This window comes from Cucumis sativus, chromosome 1 (assembly GCF_000004075.3).
Source record: "Cucumis sativus cultivar 9930 chromosome 1, Cucumber_9930_V3, whole genome shotgun sequence".
Classification (NCBI taxonomy): domain Eukaryota; kingdom Viridiplantae; phylum Streptophyta; class Magnoliopsida; order Cucurbitales; family Cucurbitaceae; genus Cucumis; species Cucumis sativus.
In genome coordinates, this window is record NC_026655.2 from 3,932,367 (window position 1) to 3,954,268 (window position 21,902).

Sequence of the window (21,902 nt, forward strand, 5' to 3'; positions counted from 1 at the left end):
GAAACCGAACCGACTTTCCCTCCCCTTCTACATCAGCGAAGGCTCTACTTTCCCGCCAATTTCTGCCAACTGAAAAGTGTAACCGCGCTTTTCAAACCCTAAATTCTCGAACACTGAAGCTTTGCTGATTTCCGGCATTTCAACCGTATTCGTCTACAATCATCGATCTTGCTGGCCGTTGCGTCGCTAGCTTCGTCGTGGAATTTTTTCTCTTCATCTCTCTCAGATCTTTCATTGTTTTTTCTCTCATTTTCGTTTATGGTTCGCCGGCCCCTGCACCACACACACTCAGTAGTCAGAATCGTTCAGGCATCGTCGTATCTTCCACGTCCAACAGGAAGTGAGCTGTGAGAACCTTGGGTAGGAGTTTTTTTCTTCACGTTTCTTGTTTGTTCTTTGATGAATTGACTCCGAATTTGGTTACGTTTGGTGTTTTTTACTCTGGATTTAAGAGATTGAAATTTTTTAGCTTGCTAACCAGCGTGTGAACTGACCCAGAACCTGTATGATTCTACATCATTTTGTCCATAGTTGGTAGAGTTCAGACATATAAGTTCGAATATTCAAACACGAATCAACAAGGAATCAAGTTCTTCTTCCCAGAAATCAGTGGGTAAGGACTTGTTATATGCGCTTTTGGACTTGTTTAAAGTGTTGTTAGCTAGACTTTAACCTGTGAAACTCTTTTATTTGCAATTTCAGTCTGAACGAACAAGAGTTAAAGTCGGCATCGAGCAAGAAGAGGTTAATAAGTCTCCTTACTGTCACTTGGGTAAGTAATAACTTTTTAATTGGGTTTCAAAGTAAGATTGTTCAAGTTCTTAGTTAAAAGTTGATTAAGGTCGACAAAGTTCTTTTAAGTGGGGTCAACTTATGTTTTATATGCTATTAAGATCATCGGGTCACTTTGGAACTAGGTTGAGAATTGTGTGCAATAGTTGGCCAGGATTATCTGTGTTGTGATGTGCTAAGTTACGTAGACTGACTGTTATGCTATGCCTGTGATTGAGAAGTGCACGAAAAGTTATTGTGTGTAAATACATTTTTTTATGAAGGAAATGCATTTTGAAAGCTTGATTCTTTGATTGAAAGTGCTTAAATTGCGTTTAATGTAAATGCTTTAAACATTGGAATTCTATGGGATTGCTTTTCCAAGTTACATCAACATGAAATTGCGAGCGTCACATCAATAGAACACTCAATACATTGTGGGACTTCATGCATACATGCACGAGTGAATAGTCACCGTGCTTTAAAGTTATGATTTTGAAGGTTGAAGTACCCTTAACTTATGTGTATGAATTCATGGTCGTTATGTTTATATGTTATGATTTCGAAGGTCGTGGTGCAGAACTTTCCTCTATCTGTACGTTGGTCTCGTAAACCAAGGCTCAGCCCCGCTGACTGGATGTCAATTAACCATCAGCAGGGGCAAAGTCTAAACAAGGGTTTACTTAGCAGTTAGCACCGAGGAGTTGGACATGAAAAGTATAAAGAGGAAATGGGGGAGTTGTACCCTTAAAGCTGGAGATAAAATGATAAAAAGAAAATGTTTTAATGTTGAAAAGTTTGGGTCCCACCAATCATGTCTTGCATGTGCTTGAATATATCATCTCGGATAATGAGGTTACTTACTAGGTACTTTTAATACTCGTTGTTTTATTTAATCCACCTTTCAACTAAAGACAACGACGTACTAGGTGACTGAAGAAGGTTGCTGCAAAAGGGCCACGAGAGACTTAGAAGTGCTTAATTGTTTTGCCTTAGTAAACAAATTGAAGTTTAATGCATTTTTTTTAAAGAAATATATTACTTTGAAGTTTAAAACATGTATTACTTATGTTTTAAAATGTTTTGGGGATCCCTAATATAGATTTACTTTTCTTAAAAGTGATTTAATTTACCTAAGGTTTAAGTCCTATTAGCCTTTGAGGTGTTCTTTAGCATGCATTTGTTGTGACCCCATATAGTACAAGTCTTACGAGTTGGGTTATTTCAGGTAGTGCCATGGAAGAAGAGATTGGAGAAGAATTCAAGAGGAGTGGCTTCACGTTCGATGAAGAGGAAGAGATTCTCAAGAAATGTAAGCTTTACTTCTCATTTTTGTTTGCTTTATTTCTATGATTGGGTACCGCTGACTGCCGATTCCTCCCTCTTCTGCACTAGGTGTCACTTTCTGTGTTAACTACAATCTAAAGCCTTCGGATATTGTTTCTAGCTGGGAGGTTTACTATCTCAACAGGTGGCTGTTTCTCTTAAACTATTGTTTCTTTTCGATGGCCATATGATTTAGTATCTACTTGATTTTCAGAGATTTTCCCACTAAACAATAGTGTCAAGCCAAGTATCTAAATTGCTTGAAATTATTTTGCGCAAGCTCGAATTCTTGTTTCTCCATTTCTTGAGGGTTTGGACATGATTGTTTCTCGGTTAGTAGCTGATTGAATGTCTTGTACAGGCTATTAGATGGGTCAGTGGTTGAACTTGAACAGCTGGATGGGTTCTTACAACATTTACAGAATGAGCAAAAAGAAACTGTCATTAAAGGGGAACCGGATCTTCATGTTTACTCAAGCAAAGATGTTGACGTGTATGTTTCTTTTCCCATTTGTTCTTTTTCCTGCTTTACCCAGTCAGCAAGCACAATTTTCAGAGTGAGCATTTACTTGTCACAGTCTATATAGCTCCTTAGCTCGTATGGTTGTGTTGTCTGTAAACACCAGTGGTTACTTTAGCAATTTTCGGAGGTCTGACTAACTTGCATATGGTCATGGATAGCTGCTTGGTTACCTTGTCTAATCAAGCATATTATAAGGTGAGTGGTCTATACCAGTCATGATAGGGTCACTTGAAAACTTGCACCAAATTGTGAAGGAGTTGTTTCGTCAAGGGTCTAAGAAATTTGTAATCTTGGTACAAATAGGAATTTTAGAGGACTCAAGGGGCTTTAGAAAATTGCCAACTACACTCATAACAGAAATTTCGAATAATTGGTACTTGTGTCTTGTTAAAAGTATAGTAATTTTCTCTATTGTGATGAAAATCTCTCTAAATATCATTGTAAAAAATTAATAAAAAATTTGTCACATAGGATTTTGAATGATGAGAACGAAGATCTAAATGAAGATATTCTTAAGACCCCAAATGGGAAATCTCAGAGCCTCCACAAAGAGCGATTGGATTTGACACCTTACACGAACGAAGGATTGTTCTCATCGGGAAAGCCTTCAAAGCATGAGACACCCTTTGGCCAAAGAACAGAAAAGTTTGTTGTGAGGTTCAACATTAATAACATGCCTGATATGGTGACTGCTGTGAAGGTAGATAATAGTGAGAATGATGAAGATACAATCATCAAGAAGGTTCGTCCCCTACAAGGATGCTCATTGACAGTCCATGGATCAGGATTTGGACTTGAACCTAATTGCAGGTTCATGTATGACAAGGATGAAGATAGGGTATTCATTATTTATCATAGCATTATATTTGATCACTGGCACAACTCCAGTACATGTTCTAAAATGGTTTAGTTTATGTTATAGTTTAATGCTCTTGATAACCGAATCATGAGACATGCTAAAGCTCTTGCTGCATCTGGGCTCTACGAGGAAGCAGTGGACCCAACAGTTGCTTCACAGGTAGTTTAATTGCTGTCTTACTCGCTTTCTCTCTGAAATTGTGTGCGTAAAGTTTTGATTGGGAGCTAGGTGGTTAAGGTCTTGGGGAGTTATTCTACAAACCTAATTAAGTTTATCTAGCTGCTTGTGTTTTAACTTATACCCTACAACTTTATGCTGCGCGCTGTGATACGCTTTTGCTGAGTAAATGCTTAGTTTGGTCGGTGATACCAAGTCTAAACGTGTGACCCTGTATCAGAAAAGCATTTTTGCGGTGGGCATGATTTATTGTGATGGTGAAGGACACTTGAACGATAAGTCCATCTTGTTGCAAAGCAGGTATTGTCATATATTGTTTATGATGTAAGAAGACTAAGAGTTAATTGGGTAATTCCTGTGTTTGTTTTTTTTTAAAAAAAAGAGTTAATTGGGTAATTAGGCAATATTCTAAGTTAATTTCTTTTTACCCAACTTGAACTCTATAAATAAAAAGTCTTCTCCTCTTGTATGAAACACATTATTCATTCTAATAAAAGATCCACAATCTTGGTTGTTGGAGGATTTCTTCTTGAAGTTACTTAGGCTACATCAATTTGATACCAGAGCAACCGTCTGGGCCATTGTTGACTGCCACCGGTGGAAGACTAGAAAACTCTTGTTGATGCCCCAATCACGAGGAGCTTTGAGTGTTGTGCTTGTTGCCAAACAACACACATCTAATTAGGGGGAGCTGTTAAAATTCCAAAAAAGAAAGAAGACTCCTATTCATAGAGTTCTGTTACAAAGTGGGGGTAAAAAGTGAATTAAATTAGAAGATTATCTAATCACCAATTAACCCCTAGTCTTCTTACATCAGTTTATTTTCTTGCCGCGTAAGTGCATTGCTTTTCTATTGCCACCTCTGTTTCTGTTTACGAAGTCGAGTTACTTTATTACTGGTAGTTACTTTATTACTGAACTCTAAGATTTCCTTTTTCTTTTATAGTATCGCGCATTCAGGGGGACAGCGAGTTCGTCTAGAATTACAGAACTTAAGCCAATTTTCAATCTTTCCTGGCCAGGTACAACATGCAATGTTAATACCATTTGTTCTGTCTTTCAAAAAGTATACCTACCAGGAAGAATTGAATTCATGCAGGTAGTAGGTATTGAAGGGCATAATCCTAGTGGACACTGCTTGATTGCGTCCAAACTTGTAGATTCTTTTCCTTTGTCTGCCACTATAGACCCCATTCTGCCTCCAGCAAAGAAGATCGCTTTGAACCATGATATTCAACCAATTAATCAATCTTCTACACCGTCAGAACTATCGATGGTGTGTGTTCTTGTAAATGGCTAATGTTTTTTCAGTAACCTTCTGTATTAGTCATCATTGTGTCCTAACACTTGCATCATGTCTCTACTTAATATCATATTGAAATAGGTCGTATTCTCTCTAGTAAATTTATTTAATACACTTTGAAATATTGTTAAACAGATCATTGCATCCGGCCCCTATACAACAACGGACAACTTATTGTTTGAGCCTTTGACTGAGTTATTAGCATATGCAAAAAGAAAAGTTCCCCAGCTACTAATATTGGTAAACAATCATCGGTTTATCTTGATTTTACTTAATGACTTGTCAAATTTAACTTATTGTCATTGACATTTTATGTTGTTTTAGCTTGGACCATTTGTTGATTCTGAACATTCTGATATCAAGAGAGGAACTGTAGAGATGAGCTTTGAGGAAATTTTCAAATTTGAAGTTTTAAGAAGGGTAATAATGTATACAGTAGACTTAACTTTGAAATACATTTTTTAAAATATTTTTTGTCTTTAAATTTGGCTTTATTTTGTTCAGGTACAAGATTATGCAGAACACATGGGTCCTGATGCGCGTGTGCTGTTGATGCCATCTACAAGGGATGCTAATCACGACTTTGCTTTTCCCCAGGTATAAATTGTTGCAGCAGATCTGTCCGTTTTTAAATGATTGAATTATTAAAGATCACCTTCTTCTGCAGCCTGCGTTCGACATTCCATCTGATCTCAAACTTCAGGTAATCTATTGTTTGTGTTACTTCTAAATTTTATGGAGCTTCATTTTCTTGAGTAATGCTTTCGGTTGAACCATGTTGGTTTTGATTCAGATATCCAGTCCCCCAAACCCATGCATCTTGGAAGCAAATCAGGTAAATCATGGATACATCTTTGTGTTTTGAAATGAGCTTTCAATGAACTTATTTATTTTGATAAGAAACGATGTCATTGATATATGAAATAAAAGGGGGCGGAAGCCCAAGACAAATGGAATTACATGAGATTTCTCTAGTTGGTAAAAAGAGAGGAAAAATCGTAAGAATGGAATAGGTGTTATTTTCAGCTCATGGCATGAAAAATTACAAGTTAAAAGTCATAGGAGCTTTTCCTCTCTGTGAATGGACGTTTGTTTCTTTCCTTCCAAATGTTCCAAATGAGCTTTCAATGAACGTCTTATTTTCATCAAGGTTTCCAATGTTGGAAAATTTAAGTTCGAAATAATTGGTTATCAATTAATGGTTGGCTATTTTGACACTATAAAATGAAAGAAAAAAGGGAAAAAAATGGGCGCTGGATGCTCGGCTGTAAAAAAAGAATCAACATATAACAATGCAAAACAGGAAAGAAAAAATATCGATCCCGCCAAAGACCATCTTGGCTTTTAGTCTGTCCATGATGTGTTTGCTCTGCAGTAGGAGTGACAATAGCAGTCCATTGGTATTCTATTTCTTACAAATGAAGAATTACATTTAGTTTTGTGCACCTGCAGTTACTTTTACCATGAGATAATTTTTTAGTTCGTTATTCTTATCATAAAGAGGGGGAACAAGACATTTTGAACATTCTTTGTTACCTTTTTGTTAAAACAAAGTATACATGGTCATGGGTCCCGTTTCTCTTTTCTTGCTCTTCTCTTTGGATTTCTGGCTGGGGAGAAAGAAACTAATACAAAAGGGGAGAATCCCACGGGATGATCCTTTTGATTTTGCCAACTGAGCTCCCTTCTGCTCTTGATTTGATTTTTATGCTTTTGTTATTTTAATTGGAGGGAGGACTCGCAAAGAGAGTTTGATAGGATATGTAAGAGAGTTCTAAATTGTGAAATAGATATGCCATTCCTCGCACATCACTCACATCATATGTAGTATTCTTGTAAAACTACAGAATTGATGTCCGTTGAATCAACAGAACGAATTACGATATTTTCGTCGATAATGAATTTCAGGCAAAGATAGCCTGCTGCACCATGGACATTCTCAGACACCTCAGTGGAGAAGAGCTGTCAAGAAATCTAACAAAGGGAGGAACCAACGATCGCCTGAGCACGCTTGCTAGTCATATACTTCGCCAGCGCAGGCATGTTTTATATTAGGCACAGAATTGTTGGTTATTCTATATATTAATATGGTGTCTATCTTACGCTTCTCTTGTTTTACTTATTTATAATGCACAACAGCTTTTATCCTCTATACCCTCCGGCCGAAGGAGTTCCACTGGACTTTTCACTTGCCCCACAAGCTCTTGACATCTCCGTAATACCTGATATTCTCATTCTTCCATCCGACATGAAACATTTCGTGAAGGTAAGTGATTGTCCTCATTATTTCATTATTGTACTCTGTACCATACATTTTACGTAGTGCCAGTTTTGCCTTCTATCTTTCATCAGTTACTTATTCTCAAAACTACTTCAACAATGAAAGTAAAAAATGTGACAATTTTGATACACACTATAGATAAAGAATGTAGACCGACTAAAGTTTCGCCTGAATCTCATCTTTTCACCTTTAGATGCTAATACTTACTTGAGGTGCTAAGTTGAGTTATGAAGTTTGAAGTTAGTACGTGAAATTTAAAAAGTTTGTTTTTGAATTTTAGAGTTAAAAAACGTCGAGGAAGTGGAAAATAGAGAAAAATGAACTACCTAAGGAAAATGTGCAAACTTTAGTGAACACAACTGAGGTGATGGAATTGAGTTTAAGTCGGTGGTGAAGATAAAAACATGTTATCTATGTCAGGTTATATCTCTTGGTGAAGGAGGTTCAGAGGAAGAGCAAGCAAGATGCGTATGTGTGAATCCTGGAAGATTGGCCAAGGGTGAAGGAGGGGGTACTTTTGTCGAGCTCAATTACTTCGGTAGGCCTGACCAGATAAATGCTATGGTTGTCAGCATATGAGCAGTGGTCTTGACGTCTAGCCTTCTGTTTGACTCATAAATTGGACCTGCCAAATCCTCTTCGGCTTCAGTTTCAACATGGAAGACTGGTTGTAGTTTAATTCATTAAATTAGGGATTAGGTATTAGATTTGCAATAAATTACTATAGTGTATATTATTGTCATTGTGTAGGAGAAGAGCAGTCTGCAAAATTAATGTCCTATAATTTGTGCCCACAAGCGTATCAATTATTTCAGCTACACTTTTCATTTGAGATAACATATCAAACAGCTGATGAGTGATTCCATCTTTGTATAATTGCCTACCTCACATCGTGATAGTAATTATATTTTATTTATTTTTTATTTTTCAAATTCCTAATTGAAGCATTACATACTTGTATTATACAGAAAACCTTTATTGGGTGGTTCTTAGTTATATATATTTAAAAAGGTTCTGACCTTTTAAATTTTTTATTTGAAAGACAATCTTGCTTTCCTTATTTGCTTATTGGAAAATAAAATTCAAGAGGATTCAGAATAAGGGCATAATAGTATTTGAGCCTTAACATTAATGAAATTATGAGCCTCGTTTTCCATTCATTTAAATAGCAAATTAGGATTCTTTTGCAATATGGACTTAGCCCTTAATCAGTCCATTTAGATTGGAGGATGAAACAATTCTTATCTTCTACTCTACGCTAGAGACTTTCCTTCCAAAAACGTATCGATTTATCAGTCCCGCAGGAAATGAAGGCCGACTCTGTTGGTGAGTGCTCGAGCCATCGAGGTGCACCGACATGGTTAGAAGGCCACCTTGCTACTCTCTCTGCTGTCAAAGCATCCCAAATAACAATCTGCAACCATTTAAATCTTATCAATTCAGATTCAAAACATAGGCTATCAAAGAACATCAATGTCACAGCTCTCAGAAGAGAAGAAAAGCAGGATCGACCTCATTGCTTGGTTCGTCTATTGATAGCACAAACTCCTCAGTATCATTGAATACAGCCTAACAAAAAAAAAATTATTAAATGTCAGATGGAAATGTAAACAGTTCATCAGAATCTTCCCATTACAAATTTGAGCCAAGGTTGACTTTCAAAAATGTTTAAAAATACTTTCCTTACACCTAAAATAACGTGTAGTATAACAGATGGTTGTCATCTGCTAGATTTATGTTAGTGGAATTAGAAAATTAGCATAACTCTAAATCCACATGCGAAAAGAAGTGTACTTGAATGTGCCTAGTTAATCGTAATTTTACTTTTATCTCGTTGAGATTTTTGTAAGTGTTTGGACCAACTTCAGCACACCTTAGTTATTTTCACTGGCCAAACCCTACTATATCTGATTACCAAAGAAACTCATAAGATATTAAATTTTAAGAGGGTGGCTTTCATGGTTTGGACTCATTCTTTTCAAACTCTTTATTTATTTCATGGCTCTTATTATTGACCACACGGGAGCTAACACGTTTTCAAACACATCAATGAGTTCCACTGTTCCAGTTATGGAAAACCTCCCAAGTAAAAGAAGCTTTTTGAAATTGAAATGAAACCAGACCTGACACCTCAATTGAATATGAGTGGCGCCAACATATTGTTTGACTAGTCTCCCTGTCCCCACGTCCCATAGCTTTACACTCGAGTCCTTTCCACAAGAAAGAACATACCTGAGATATTCATGATTAAATCATTGAACAAAACTCCAAGAAACCAATAAAAATATTAAAAACATTCTCTCAGAGCTGTGAAGGCCAGTAACAAAATCATATACATTCTGAATAACCCATCATGATTGTTGCCAGTTTACCTTTCATCCTTTGTAAATTTTGCACTGGTGGCCTCTGCTGTGCCATGTGCACTAACAATGGACCGAATACATTTTGCACCAATGCCGTCCCATAAACGAACTGCGCCGTCTTTCGAAGCAGTGACATACATACTACCTGTTGCCGAATACCTGATCTGTACAATCATTAAGCATGAACTGTGAGAGTTCCATCTACATCTAAGAGGATTCGGATTGTGCAAAATTTTGAAAAATGAAGTTCACAGCACCTGATTTATTGCTCCATTATTTCCTATTTCAGGAACATTTGCGGATAGAAAACACTGAAAAGTATTGACATCATACAAGTGGGGAATCTGATGATCCGTTCCTGAAGTTTTCATCCATGTCAGAATAATGAGGCACCAACCTCTTCTCATTTGGTTTCATTAATTTCAGGTCTAAAGATCAGCTAGTAGTGGTGGAACTCGGACTGAACTAGTAAGAGTAGGACTGAGAGCTATTGGAGCTAATTCCGTTGTAACCATTCTTTGTTGTATTTAATTTAGGATCAGTTTGTTAGTTAGTTGTTATTGTAATTACTTTTCCAAATGAGAACTTCCTCAAATTACTAATTAATAATTTATTTTTTTTGAATAAAGAAACATTTCATTCATAAATGCAACCAGGAGAAAACCCCCAAAGCACCTATAGATACAAGAACTAATTCAAAAAATGTATCAAAGAGGAACAGGAAAAGGATAGAGAAAATGACAGTTTAATAAATCCTCTCTCTCTCTAGTCAATTATAAAAGCAAAGCCTAAACCGAGCTGTCAGTTTTGGAAGGTGGATGGCAGCTAGCTTAACTAGCCCTCTATCGCAATGTTTTGTTCCTTTTTACTTCTCTTAATAGTAGAGGGGAAAAAAGGTCATAGAGGGATACACGTATGTATTCATTTAGTTAGCAAAGGAAAAATAATTTCATGAAATGAGAGGAAAGCGTGGTTATAGAATTCAAGTTTATTATGCAATCTAATTTAATTTCAATAACAAATAACAGTACTTGCATGCTTTCAAATATCAAAATCCAAAGAGCAGTTCAGCTATCAATTGATGAAAAGGAAGAAGACGGTACCTGCTAAGAGATAATCTCCTGAAGGATGAAGAGATATAGATCGCACGTTATGAGTATCCTTAATGACAAACAGAGCAAAAGGAAGAATTTAAGAGAATTCCTTTTGAAGTAAAAGAAGCAAAATTTGCTGAAGGATTTAAAAGCTGCAGCCAAATGGTACAATAAGATACAAGCTAAACCTGGATAACTCGAAATGCTTTCTTTGCAGTCAATTTGGAGAAGTCAAAGAACCTGGAAAAGAAAGCATTGTACAAATTTCTAGGATCAGTTATATTTCATTTACCCATAGAATGGTATCTTCAGAATTGAAGTTATAAGCTCAAAGATGACAAAAACAGTCATGACTTCTAGATTGCATTTGGAGCTTTGATAGTCGTAAATAAAATGGCACTACTGAATACTGATAATAATAAGTTAAGGAGCTACTCTCTCGCACAAACGACCTCAGGTAAAATGCATCAAGAAAGAACCATACTTTATTGTGTGATCTTTTGCACCAGATACAAGAACAGTATTCTGAGGATGAAAATCTAAATCATTTATTGGCTGCAATTAATTAGGAAAAGAATTAATCATCGATGGAGAAGAAAATCTAATTGATAATACAGAAACATACACAGATTAGAACAATGAAGAAAAGAGAGATGTAAAGAACTAAAATCCTGATCAGAAAGAAAAAAAACCATGTTCCCTTCCCTTGATGCAAAAAGTTTAGACAGCAACAGTGACCAACCAAAAAATTTAAAACATAAATGCTCTTAGCAGTTGTGAAGGTAGGGAGAAAACATAAATCTTTCTTTTTCTTTTTTTTTTCTTTTTTTTTTTGAAAAAAAAATTGCTTCTTTACTTATACATGAAACTATCAGCATAGCACATATGGGTTTCATGAACGTGATGTAAAAGACTAACTTGAATGTGATCATAAAATGTCCTTATAACTGGTCGGACAGGACCATCTTTTGCATCTGGCAGCATCATCTGCTTGATCTTTGCCACCTTAAGAAAAAGGGATTGTTAGTCAGATCTCATGTTGATTGAAGTAAACCATCAAATAACTTAAAGAAAGAGCACCAATACCTCAAACAGCTTTATTGACATATCAGCGCTTCCAGTTGCAACAAATCTCCCATCAGCACTGAATCTTGCACATCTGGCAACATTCTAGACAAGTTTAAGCCATCAGCCCAGAAAGAAGATACACCAATCAGACTCCGACAAACATAAACGTTAGTTAAATTTGACAGTAATAAAATCTATTCCCCCAGCCTATATATAACCAATATGTATGTCATGATGAGTAGGTGTAGGATCTATCCACCAAAACAAGACAATGTTATTGAAAACAAATATAATACAAGAACAAAGGACGCAAGCTAAATAAAGAGCTCTCTCTCTCTCAAATCTAAGCCTTACCTAGCCAAACCTTGCAATGAGTAACAAAATTTCAGGCCAACAATTCATTTCCTCTCAACATGAGTCTATAAACATCTTTTAGAAAAATTGTTGAGTTTAGTTTAATCACCTTATGCTCAGAAAGATGTCGAGTCTCGTGCTTTGGAAAATTCTTCGACGAACCTTTTGTATCCTGTGTAGTGCTGTCGGAAGGAAACAAAAAGAAGAAGAATCAAAAGAAGGTTGTTGGATTACTTCTGCTTTCACAAATCCTATACATGAAACTGCAATACATGACACATTGAATCCCAAGACGATCAACACTGTATCTAACATGGAAAAGCTTTACAACCTGAAGTCGATAGCAGAAGGACGAGAGGGCTGTGCAGATCCAAATGTAGTGGGCATTGATGAACCAAATTCATACAATGCAGAAGCAGGACTCCCTCTTAACGTCTCATCTTTCTCCACCGCAAGGCCCTGGTATCACCTTAATACAGAAACTTGCACTTAGCAACCCCACACTCAAAAAGGTTTGGACAAAAAGATTCTAGTAAACAAATTCAGACCTTTGCAACGAGCTCCATAAGCTTTTTAGGTGGAACATCAACATTCAGTGGTGTCATTGTAGCTGAAGCAGCAGCACTTGCAGCCTACATACATATCATAGTTATATACTTATATCATAATGTTCCCTCCCAAATACTAACTTAAAATTACTTTAATTTGAAATCTTTAATTTCTAGGAACCACGAGGACTTCAAAGGAGAACAAAAAGCACAAAACTTCTACTAAGAAAATCGAAACAGAAACCAAACTCGATATACAAACTCTGAAATGAGGTGACCCAGATGCTTAATAATTAAAAACTTGAAGAGAAAAGCTTGCCTGGGTGAGGTTGTGATCACGAAGATGAGCGACAATGAGAGAATTGACTTGTCTGTAAAGCTGTCCATCTTGAAGGGTCTGTTCGAAGCTGCCTTCCATCTCCTTCTTTGAAACAATACCTCAGTTGTTTCAGTTTAGCACCCCGACTGCTAGCTCCCTGCTCCACTCCAACTCCAACTCCAACTCCACTCTCGGATTCTTCACTGTTCAGATCCCCATTATAAATATATGGGATGTGTGGATGTCTTAGGAAGTAAAAGATGGCAAGAAAAGAAAAAGAAAAAAAAAAAGAGAGAAAATGGTTACTAAAAAAATTGAAAATTGGAAGAGCTTTGGGGGATCTTTCATCGTATTTCAATCTGAGAAGGTTGAGAATTGAAATTTAGGTTCTTGGGATCTCTTGGTTCGATCGAATCGAACCAGTTCATCTCGGCCCATTTCAGTATTAGATGAACCCAGACCAAACGGTGGCATTTTCGTTATTTAATTTGAACTCTCGGCTCTGTTAAACAAACTATGCTTTATTCAGCCGAGATGAATTGAGACTTTTGCCATGGAGAAATCAAGGGCTACCCATTTATCCCTTTTCTAAATTTTGATGAGGTACAGTTTATACTTCGATTTTTTGCTCAAATTTTGCCATTTGCGATTTTCGTTTCTGGTTCTTGTTTTTGATATGTTAGGATTAGAGTTACGCTTGTATGAATTCTAAGTGAAAAAAATTGTTTCAATGTGTGAAGTTTAACTTTTGGTATTTGAATGTGATTTCAACTGTTTGCTAGTTTTATTGAACCTGTTCTTTATACAAATACAATTGTATTACACAACTTTCACTGGTAGCCCAGGAGGAATTGTTGTTCTTACACAAAACCCACGAGAATCTGACAAAGAAAACTCTAGTTAGTAGGAATAAGAAACCCTTCATTTATTTCATTTCACTAGGAAGGTCAGGTTTCCAGTTTGGTCAAGCTTGAAACTGTGTGTAACTCAAGGAATGGCTTGAAGTTATGAAACCAGTCATTTTTCACAAGCGATGAAGTTTCAAGAAATACTTAGTTCTGATTTCCTAGTATTGACAAATAATTGACTCCAAGTTCTGTTAGCCAGATTATACTTTCCTTGGAAAATGAATTGAGCTTCAGCTCTAAGATAACAATGTAAAGAATATGGGAAGAAAAATGCAAGCTAGTGTTGACAATAGAATTGGATTTGCATTAGCTAAGTTGGGTAGAAATGGGTAAGAATCAGGAGATGGCATCACACATTCATCTCCATCAAAGTAAACTTTTTGAGGGAAAGCCCATCCATGTTCCAATGTAAATGTTGAATCCTTTTGAAAAATAATCTCTGAGTGAACGTTTCCATTTGGCCCTGCTTGAAGTAGCACATCATTGAAAGATTTTAAGCCATGAAACAGAGCAGTGTCGTCTGCACATAGAAAGGAAAGAAAAATGCAAGTGAATGACCAAGAAAATATCTAAATCAATGAAGTCAGCTTTCCCCGAGATATTTTCAGGAAAAATTGAAAGGAAAGTACAAGTACTCACTCTTAGAGATGAAGGGGGTGAGTGGCTTATAAACAAAGCTATAAACTTCCACCGTGTTGTTGAAATTGGGGTGCTCAACAACAAGAGTCCATTGTGAATAGTTAAGTCGATAGTTGAGATTACTGATGGTTATCTTAACCCGCCAATATCCCTTGTAGTTTTCCTTAACATGCCAGTGGACTTGAATTGGACAGTTATGTGTCGTGCACTGCACCAATGGAGCACTGTCATTTGTAGGTGCATTCAATTCCGTTATGCTTTGAAGATCTGATTCCGTCCTGCATCATGCTTCATTTCTAATGGTTACTGAAAAGACATGAATGGATAATTTGAAAAGAGAAATTCTCTCTTACAGGATACATGCCGTTTCTTCTTGGCAGCCACAAGCACATGCTTTACAAGGAGTAACTTTCGAGTTATAGAAAGATGACATGGAGACACAACAGGTTGGCGTTTGAGAAGCAAGAAACTGTGAGTAAGAGCATGTCACATTCCAAGTCACTGCAAAAAGAAGCAAGGGAGTTTGATGTTGGCAGGCAGTTGAAATGTTAAAAATAATGTGAAAAATAGTCTAGTAGGCATCTCATCCCTTTCAAAGACCTCATGAATCCTCCCTATCTTTGGAGTTATGAACAGTAAGATATGTAAGTGCACATAAAACATGGATATCTCTTTTTATGGTTTGGTGTAGTTGTGATATTTACTCAATGCATTAGTTTTTCGACGACCATCAGATGAGTAGAAAGCTGATGGTGGCACAATCTTTGCCTGGCTACATGTGTAACCCAGCCCTGGACCATTCAAGGTGAAATTCTTGGGAAGTCTCACTGTCTTATTCGAACTACCGGAATGACCAACCGTCAATTGGAAGGCAGAGACAGCAGATGAAGGATCTTGTCCCCAAGATGTCAAAACACCACCTTTGCAGCACATAGCTACCTGTCTGTTATAAGGAGCACCAGGAAGTAAGTCAACCACCGATGGATCTCTTTTGCAACTGTGTGGTATAGTTCCTGTAAACGTGGAACTGGAACAATCTCCTTGATCAGTAGCTTCAGCTCCCTGCATGGACCAAATGACCTCTCCCTTTGCCCATACCCATCCCAAGGTCCATCCGGGGCTCGTGATATGTCGGTATGTCTGAGAGTTTGTTATAGTCACTGTTGCCTGGAAATTAAACGTTGCATATAGCACATTACTTGTGTCAACCAAACCATAAAGTATAGTATTGTTAGAATAGGATATTCTTGGAGTCGTGTGTCAAAGAAGAGACGTACCACATAACCATCTGCAGTCCAGTACATGACATCCCATTTGATTTCGATTTTTCCATTCGGGTCGAGGAAGTCAAATGCCGCTAGAACATCAAAGAAGTGTGACAGTTAGGAACTTACCTTGGTAACATCTCACGGATAGTTCATAGACTGTAGCTTACCTGCTAGAGAAATCAGAAATAAAAAGGAAGTGGCTGAGAAAGTTAGGAGTTTATGTTTGTCTGAATTCATTTTCCTAACTTGGAATAGACTCGATTTACATAGAAAAGAGATTGGGTGGAGTTAAATGATCCAAAGCCTCCAAAAGCAAGCCTTATATATTGCAGTTTTGGGTAATTTCCTTGTGTTATGTTGCTAAGTGACTTGTTTATAATAATAATCAGGCAATTTTGAACTCTTCAAAGAAACAACACAAACTGGAAAGGAAGATCAAGTCAACCAAATCTCATTTTTTTCCCCCTATTTAAATCACCATTAGTTCTCCAAATGTTAGAAAAGAAGAGATGCTAAGTTCCAAGTAATATGCTGATACAAGAGCTTGGTTACAAAACAAAACAAAACAATTTATCAACGCGACATATGTCTTCGATGAAGACATGTAAGGTTCGAATCATGTTACCCCAAATATTGTATTGAACTGGAGAATAGAAAAACAAAACAAAAAAGACTTTGGACAAGTCCCACCTTTAATGGAATACACTTTTATTGGTATTTAATGTTTGAACCATTTCAAAATATTATTGCCAAATGCCATTAATATACTCTCTGTTGAAATTGCTTACATGTGAAGGTGAGTGAGACAATTTCATTAGCTCCATTTGGAACAAGCTATATAACAAATCACACTAGGTCATTACCAACTTGAAAATGACTGTTATATCCAACCACATAATGCTCAAAATTCAGCTGTCATCTTATTTATTTTAAGGCTTTCAAACATTACCTCATTCTTTCAAAATTATAATATTACCTTTTGCTCAAGAACTCTTCCTTGTCAACCGATCATGTAATACAATTGCTCACCTTTAAAAACTTTCCATGCTTCAACCCATTATTTTTCAATAGTTAGGCACGAAGATCAATCTCCACATTCCTTAACTTTTAGTCTCTGTATTGCCAAAAGAAGAAGCAAACCTTTTCCATTTTTTATTTGATGTTTTACTGTGTTCAACCTCTTACTTTTTGGGCTAAGTTAAGTTATTAACGATTATAATTAATTCAATTAGTAGAAGAGGATTATTGACTTTGCTTCAACACTTTATCTTAGCTTGAGTTGTGAGTAACTAAATTTGTCATGAATTGAATTGAATAGTAAACTATATATTTTCAAACTTATTTATTGTTTATATAATATTGTTTCAATGAATATGTTGGGGTTACCTAACTTTAGGCACATAAAAGATTTTTGCATGTGGCCCAATTTTGCCAAAATTTCCCTCCTTTTCATGACACATTGTTTCCAAGGAAAGCGACTTCGAATAACTTTGAATTATGTATCAATTTACATTTACATGATTTGACGTTTTTCTCTTCTTTTTTTTTCCCCTTTAAAGTAAAAAGTCCCATAACTCACAACTCTCTTTTGCTTCTTCTTTGAATTTTGAAATTAATCAATGAAAATACTAACATCTTGATTTTACGAAAATACGAATCAAAATTCTTCGTTTTGAAAATCTGACCGTTAGTCGGAATTAGAAACGGAAAGCGAAACCACCGGTCGGCGTCGGTTAAGGTTCAAAGCATACTCGTGAAAACGACGCCGTTTAGTAATTTAGCGGTTTTGTTAAACATATGCACCGTCGTCCGTACGCCACCACGTGTACGGCTAATATATTTAAGAAATAATAGCATTTATTAATCAATGGGAAAATTGTTTTCAGATGGTACGGCCAAGTTGGCCACCGGCGGCTTTGAAGGAGTCCGGTCCAGATGTGGAGGTGGAGGGTCGGCCACCACGTACTTACCTAATTCCTTAACTTTCTCCTCACACGTCATCTTCATTCCCCGTAGTTAATGCCAATTTTTCCACGCTGGCTTTTCGTTTTTCCTGCCACGTCTCCATTATTTCCTTTTAAAAGACGTCTCCATTATTATTGCCACATAGTAAAATCAACGCCTTAATTAAGTAATTAATTTTAAAATAGTAAAATAAATTAAAATATTTATTATCATACCTATATTTTTATAACACAAGAATACTAGTGACTATCAAATGTTTATTATTGATAAAATCTAAAATTTTGCTGCAACTTATAAGTATTTTGTCAAAAAAATTTATTACTTATAATTTTTCAGAAACAATATTGATTTCAAACGGTCAATCATTTCTTGTCATGTGATAATTTTTTTTGAAATATTTGAAATATTTGAAATAGTTTTTTATATTAATAAAGAGAAGATGTACGAAAAAAAAATGTTATAGAATGTAACATTAATTTATTTTAGTACAACAATTGAGGTAGGGGATTCTAACTATAGAGTAGTTATTGTTACATTTATTGTGCAAAAAATAAAAGAGTTGTGTTCTTACGTTTTTTTTAAATAATGAAAGATGTTATGTCACTAACAACGTGTTACCTACCTATATTTGTCTCTTGTTTATTAATGAAAATTAAGAGTGGTGAAAAATGTGATAGTGATAATCATGCATAACATTAGCGAGAAAGAGAACCATGTGAGAGCATTATTGTATCAAATTGCTTGAATGTTTATATTTCTAAAGTGTGTGGAAGACACTATACTAACATGAACTAAGTATGCTCTAAAGCAATGTTGATTAATGATTTAAATATTATCCAATTGATGGTTAAAAAAAGGTTATATTTTGTGGACATCAAAATTCAATACAGTCATATTTTGGAGTCAAAATCAACATTTTGAAAATTAAAAAATATGAAGATTAAATTGGAGGAAATAAATGAAGAGAAGAGTAATAAAGTAAGGTAAAGTTAAAATTAGAAGCATGAAAGTAATATATTTAAATGATGAACAATCGGGCTGCCCAGATATAACTCCATGTGACCGACACAATTTGATCAATTTTTATTCTTAATTTTCTTCTTTCCATATGAACAGAACATGTTTAGATGTGATGTTTATTCTATTCTCTGATTTTAAAACAACAACTCAACTACTACTACTACCACCTTCATCTCAAACATCTCAACACGTTATGAAACATCTTTGATTTGTTTATTTGTTTAGATACTCTTTTAAAGTTGAATACATGCATGTTGAGTTAAACATATAAGTTTAATTATGATTATGGGGGTGATTTGATTTTTGGTGTTGGTAAAGATGAAAGAAATGTAACGATAGAGAGAAAAGAAATTAAAAAACCGATGAGGAATATGCGTTTACTTGAATAATGGTGTGGTGGAGAACAGAAAAGTCAATAAATTGGACTCTCTTCGCTGTTCAAATTGTGATTTGAACCGATTCTCTTCAAATATATAAACCCTTCACCACCCCCATTGCATTTCAAGCTCAAACCTTCAAACCCCACAATTTTATTTCATCTCTCTCTCTCTCTCCACTTCAAAATGGCGGATTCCAAAGTTTCCCCAGTTCCCCTGTTGAAAGATGAGCTCGATATCGTCATACCCACCATCCGAAACCTCGATTTTCTGGAGATGTGGAGACCCTTTTTCCAGCCTTACCATCTCATCATTGTTCAGGACGGTGACCCTTCTAAGGTCATTAAGGTTCCTGAGGGTTTTGATTATGAACTCTACAATCGTAACGATATTAATCGGATTCTGGGTCCTAAAGCTTCTTGCATTTCCTTCAAGGATTCTGCTTGTCGTTGCTTTGGCTATATGGTCTCCAAGAAGAAGTATATCTACACCATTGATGATGACTGCTTTGTGAGTTGATTTGGGATTTTTTTGTTTTCTTCTTTCTTTTCTCTCTTTCCCCTGTTGTGAACTTTGGATCTTATCTGATTGGGTTTTTTTTTTCCTTTTAAATTGTTAGTCTTGGTAATGTTGATCTGACCTTACACTGTTGTAGTGTTGTTGATTCGGTTTTAGATTGTTGGATATATAAACTCTCTGCTTAGTACAGCTACATGCATCGTGTCAGTGGTGCATTTGTAGATTTGCATGCTTTAAAAGACAACACAATCCATTCGTTGGTGTAGATCTGTCTGAAAACTCATTCGAGGTCACAAATCAGTTTAGAATTTTTTAACGTAGTTGACTGAAACATGTGGATCTGCTGCATAATTAGTCAAGCAAGTGATCTTGGATTGCTAGAGCTAAGCTTCTGTCATTTCAGCTTTCTGATCCATGATCTACGAGGTCTTGCTTTGTGGATCCATGTAGTTTTTCTTAGTTCTATATGGGAGTGTTGATGTTGAATTTTTTTTTTTTTAGTTTTGTCTAGAATGGTACAAGGAATGAGTGATGAGATCGTCCATTCTGGATCTAATAATTATTCTTTATTTTGATCTTGCAGGTTGCTAAGGATCCATCAGGCAAGGATATCAATGCACTTGAGCAGCACATCAAGAACCTTTTGTGCCCGGCTACACCACACTTCTTCAATACCTTGTATGATCCCTATCGCGAGGGTGCTGACTTCGTCCGTGGATATCCGTTTAGTCTCCGGGAAGGTGTCCCGACCGCAGTGTCTCATGGCCTGTGGCTCAACATCCCTGATTATGATGCTCCTACCCAGCTCGTGAAGCCACTGGAGAGAAATAAAAGGTATAGACTTTTTGCAGTACACCAGAGTTTAGCATTTACTTGCCCAATTATCATAAGTTGATTATTTAGCTATACTATAGGTATGTAGATGCAGTCTTGACAATTCCAAAGTCAACCCTCTTCCCCATGTGTGGAATGAATCTGGCATTTGACCGTGATCTGATCGGCCCAGCAATGTATTTTGGTCTCATGGGTGATGGTCAGCCACTTGGTCGCTACGACGATATGTGGGCTGGCTGGTGCATGAAGGTACATTGATTCCATGACTAGATGGTTCTTTCTGTCATTTTTATTATTGTTTTCCCATGTGTTGCAATACCTCGATCAAAGCTGATCATATTTGGACTGTGGGATATATTGTGTACTAGGTTATATGTGACCATCTTGGATATGGAGTGAAGACGGGATTGCCCTACATTTGGCACAGCAAAGCAAGTAACCCATTTGTGAACCTGAAGAAAGAATACAAGGGAATCTATTGGCAAGAAGAGCTAATACCATTCTTCCAAGCTGCTAAACTTCCAAAAGACTGCACCACAGTGCAGGAATGCTACATCGAACTCTCCAAGCAAGTTAAAGCAAAGCTCGGTGGCGTCGACGAATATTTCATCAAGCTTGCAGATGCCATGGTCACTTGGATTGAAGCTTGGGATGAGCTGAACCCATCAGACAGTAAAGCTGCCAATCTGCCTAATGGTGCCCAGAAGTAGATATATCTGACTCAGATTATCAATACTTCTCAAAAGATCGATTTTACTGGCATTACCTTCTCAAGTTACCGGCTTAGCATTCGTTTGGAAGCCCAGAGTATTGGTGTAGCGGCATTGTAGAGAATGTAGTATGATGATTCACTTGTCATTATGACCTTAGTCACAGTAAAAGAAAGATGGTATGATATGATATCTATAATTTGATGAGCATTATTTATTTCAGTCTGAGATTATTTCCTGAGAGATTCAAATGATAATTTGATTTTCTTAAGCTATTAGTCTGTTTTGTTTGGTTTCCTTTGACTTATTTACAATTCTGGAACTTTCACATTTGGCTTTTGAAGAAGTAATGATTATAAAATGGCAAAAAGTAGTGAATGTTAGTTGTAGAATTGTAGTAGGCCTCCATTTTTTGAACTTGAGCTGTTTTTGTTTAGCATATTGATGAAAAAGGATTTCGTTTGTTTTTCAGTCAATGATGGAAAAAGATAGATTTGAAAATGGAGGTGGTAATAGCTAATGATTGATAAAGATTCCCCCTTCGTAAGTTCAAAATTTGAATTTTAAGAAACCAAATCTGAGATAGCTAGCTAATATCTAGCTGTAATGAAGAAAAGGGTTCTTTTTTTTTTTTTTTCTTTTCCCTCTTAAATGGAAAGAAAGAAAAAGGAACAAA

General features: G+C 36.2%; 4 protein-coding genes and 1 long non-coding RNA gene across 13 annotated transcripts; 3 read left to right on the forward strand and 2 right to left on the reverse strand.

Moving 5' to 3' along the window:
• Positions 1–68: 68 nt before the first annotated feature.
• On the forward strand, positions 69–8,172 carry LOC101206268 (DNA polymerase alpha subunit B). 4 transcript variants are annotated; one of them, XM_011651945.2, is made up of 19 exons: positions 69–360; positions 470–613; positions 703–772; positions 2,000–2,083; positions 2,167–2,242; positions 2,459–2,590; positions 3,092–3,458; positions 3,543–3,638; positions 3,877–3,956; positions 4,603–4,678; positions 4,756–4,932; positions 5,095–5,199; positions 5,284–5,379; positions 5,464–5,556; positions 5,627–5,662; positions 5,753–5,794; positions 6,868–6,998; positions 7,099–7,225; positions 7,661–8,172. In XM_011651945.2, the coding sequence occupies exons 4-19, from the start codon at positions 2,008–2,010 to the stop codon at positions 7,817–7,819; spliced, it is 1,869 nt and encodes a 622-aa protein (XP_011650247.1). In that variant the 5' UTR covers positions 69–360; positions 470–613; positions 703–772; positions 2,000–2,007; the 3' UTR covers positions 7,820–8,172. The 4 variants fall into 4 exon arrangements, with proteins under 4 accessions (XP_011650247.1, XP_031738804.1, XP_004137446.1 ...); XM_031882944.1 differs by having other exon boundaries at positions 482–613; XM_004137398.3 differs by having other exon boundaries at positions 499–613.
• Positions 8,173–8,338: 166 nt separating this feature from the next.
• On the reverse strand, positions 8,339–13,179 carry LOC101206503 (cleavage stimulation factor subunit 50). 4 transcript variants are annotated; one of them, XM_011651977.2, is made up of 14 exons: positions 12,987–13,179; positions 12,668–12,751; positions 12,451–12,578; positions 12,229–12,301; positions 11,784–11,856; positions 11,616–11,702; positions 11,182–11,252; positions 10,886–10,937; positions 10,707–10,764; positions 9,861–9,961; positions 9,613–9,767; positions 9,364–9,472; positions 8,753–8,809; positions 8,339–8,654 (listed from the first exon to the last, which is right to left on the reverse strand). In XM_011651977.2, exons 3-14 carry the CDS (start codon positions 12,521–12,523, stop codon positions 8,499–8,501), a joined length of 1,065 nt encoding a protein of 354 aa, XP_011650279.1. In that variant the 5' UTR covers positions 12,524–12,578; positions 12,668–12,751; positions 12,987–13,179; the 3' UTR covers positions 8,339–8,498. The 4 variants fall into 4 exon arrangements, with proteins under 4 accessions (XP_011650279.1, XP_011650275.1, XP_011650285.1 ...); XM_011651973.2 differs by having other exon boundaries at positions 11,784–11,867; XM_011651983.2 differs by having other exon boundaries at positions 11,784–11,867; positions 12,451–12,588; positions 12,987–13,177.
• A 292-nt stretch (positions 13,180–13,471) lies between these two features.
• LOC116402774 lies at positions 13,472–15,480 on the forward strand. Of its 3 annotated transcripts, none has more exons than XR_004215405.1 (3): positions 13,472–13,589; positions 14,889–15,177; positions 15,268–15,480. It is a non-coding gene; the product is annotated as an uncharacterized LOC116402774 (long non-coding RNA). The 3 variants fall into 3 exon arrangements; XR_004215406.1 differs by having other exon boundaries at positions 15,250–15,376; XR_004215404.1 differs by lacking the exon at positions 15,268–15,480 and having other exon boundaries at positions 14,889–15,263.
• On the reverse strand, positions 13,891–16,173 carry LOC101203708 (COBRA-like protein 4). Its single transcript, XM_031882969.1, has 6 exons — positions 15,969–16,173; positions 15,811–15,890; positions 15,238–15,700; positions 14,887–15,034; positions 14,534–14,811; positions 13,891–14,414 (listed from the first exon to the last, which is right to left on the reverse strand). The coding sequence occupies exons 1-6, from the start codon at positions 16,036–16,038 to the stop codon at positions 14,131–14,133; spliced, it is 1,323 nt and encodes a 440-aa protein (XP_031738829.1). The 5' UTR covers positions 16,039–16,173; the 3' UTR covers positions 13,891–14,130.
• A 3,019-nt stretch (positions 16,174–19,192) lies between these two features.
• On the forward strand, positions 19,193–21,587 carry LOC101203952 (probable UDP-arabinopyranose mutase 2). Its single transcript, XM_011651988.2, has 4 exons — positions 19,193–19,673; positions 20,266–20,516; positions 20,597–20,765; positions 20,885–21,587. The coding sequence occupies exons 1-4, from the start codon at positions 19,350–19,352 to the stop codon at positions 21,224–21,226; spliced, it is 1,086 nt and encodes a 361-aa protein (XP_011650290.1). The 5' UTR covers positions 19,193–19,349; the 3' UTR covers positions 21,227–21,587.
• The last annotated feature ends 315 nt before the right edge of the window (positions 21,588–21,902 follow it).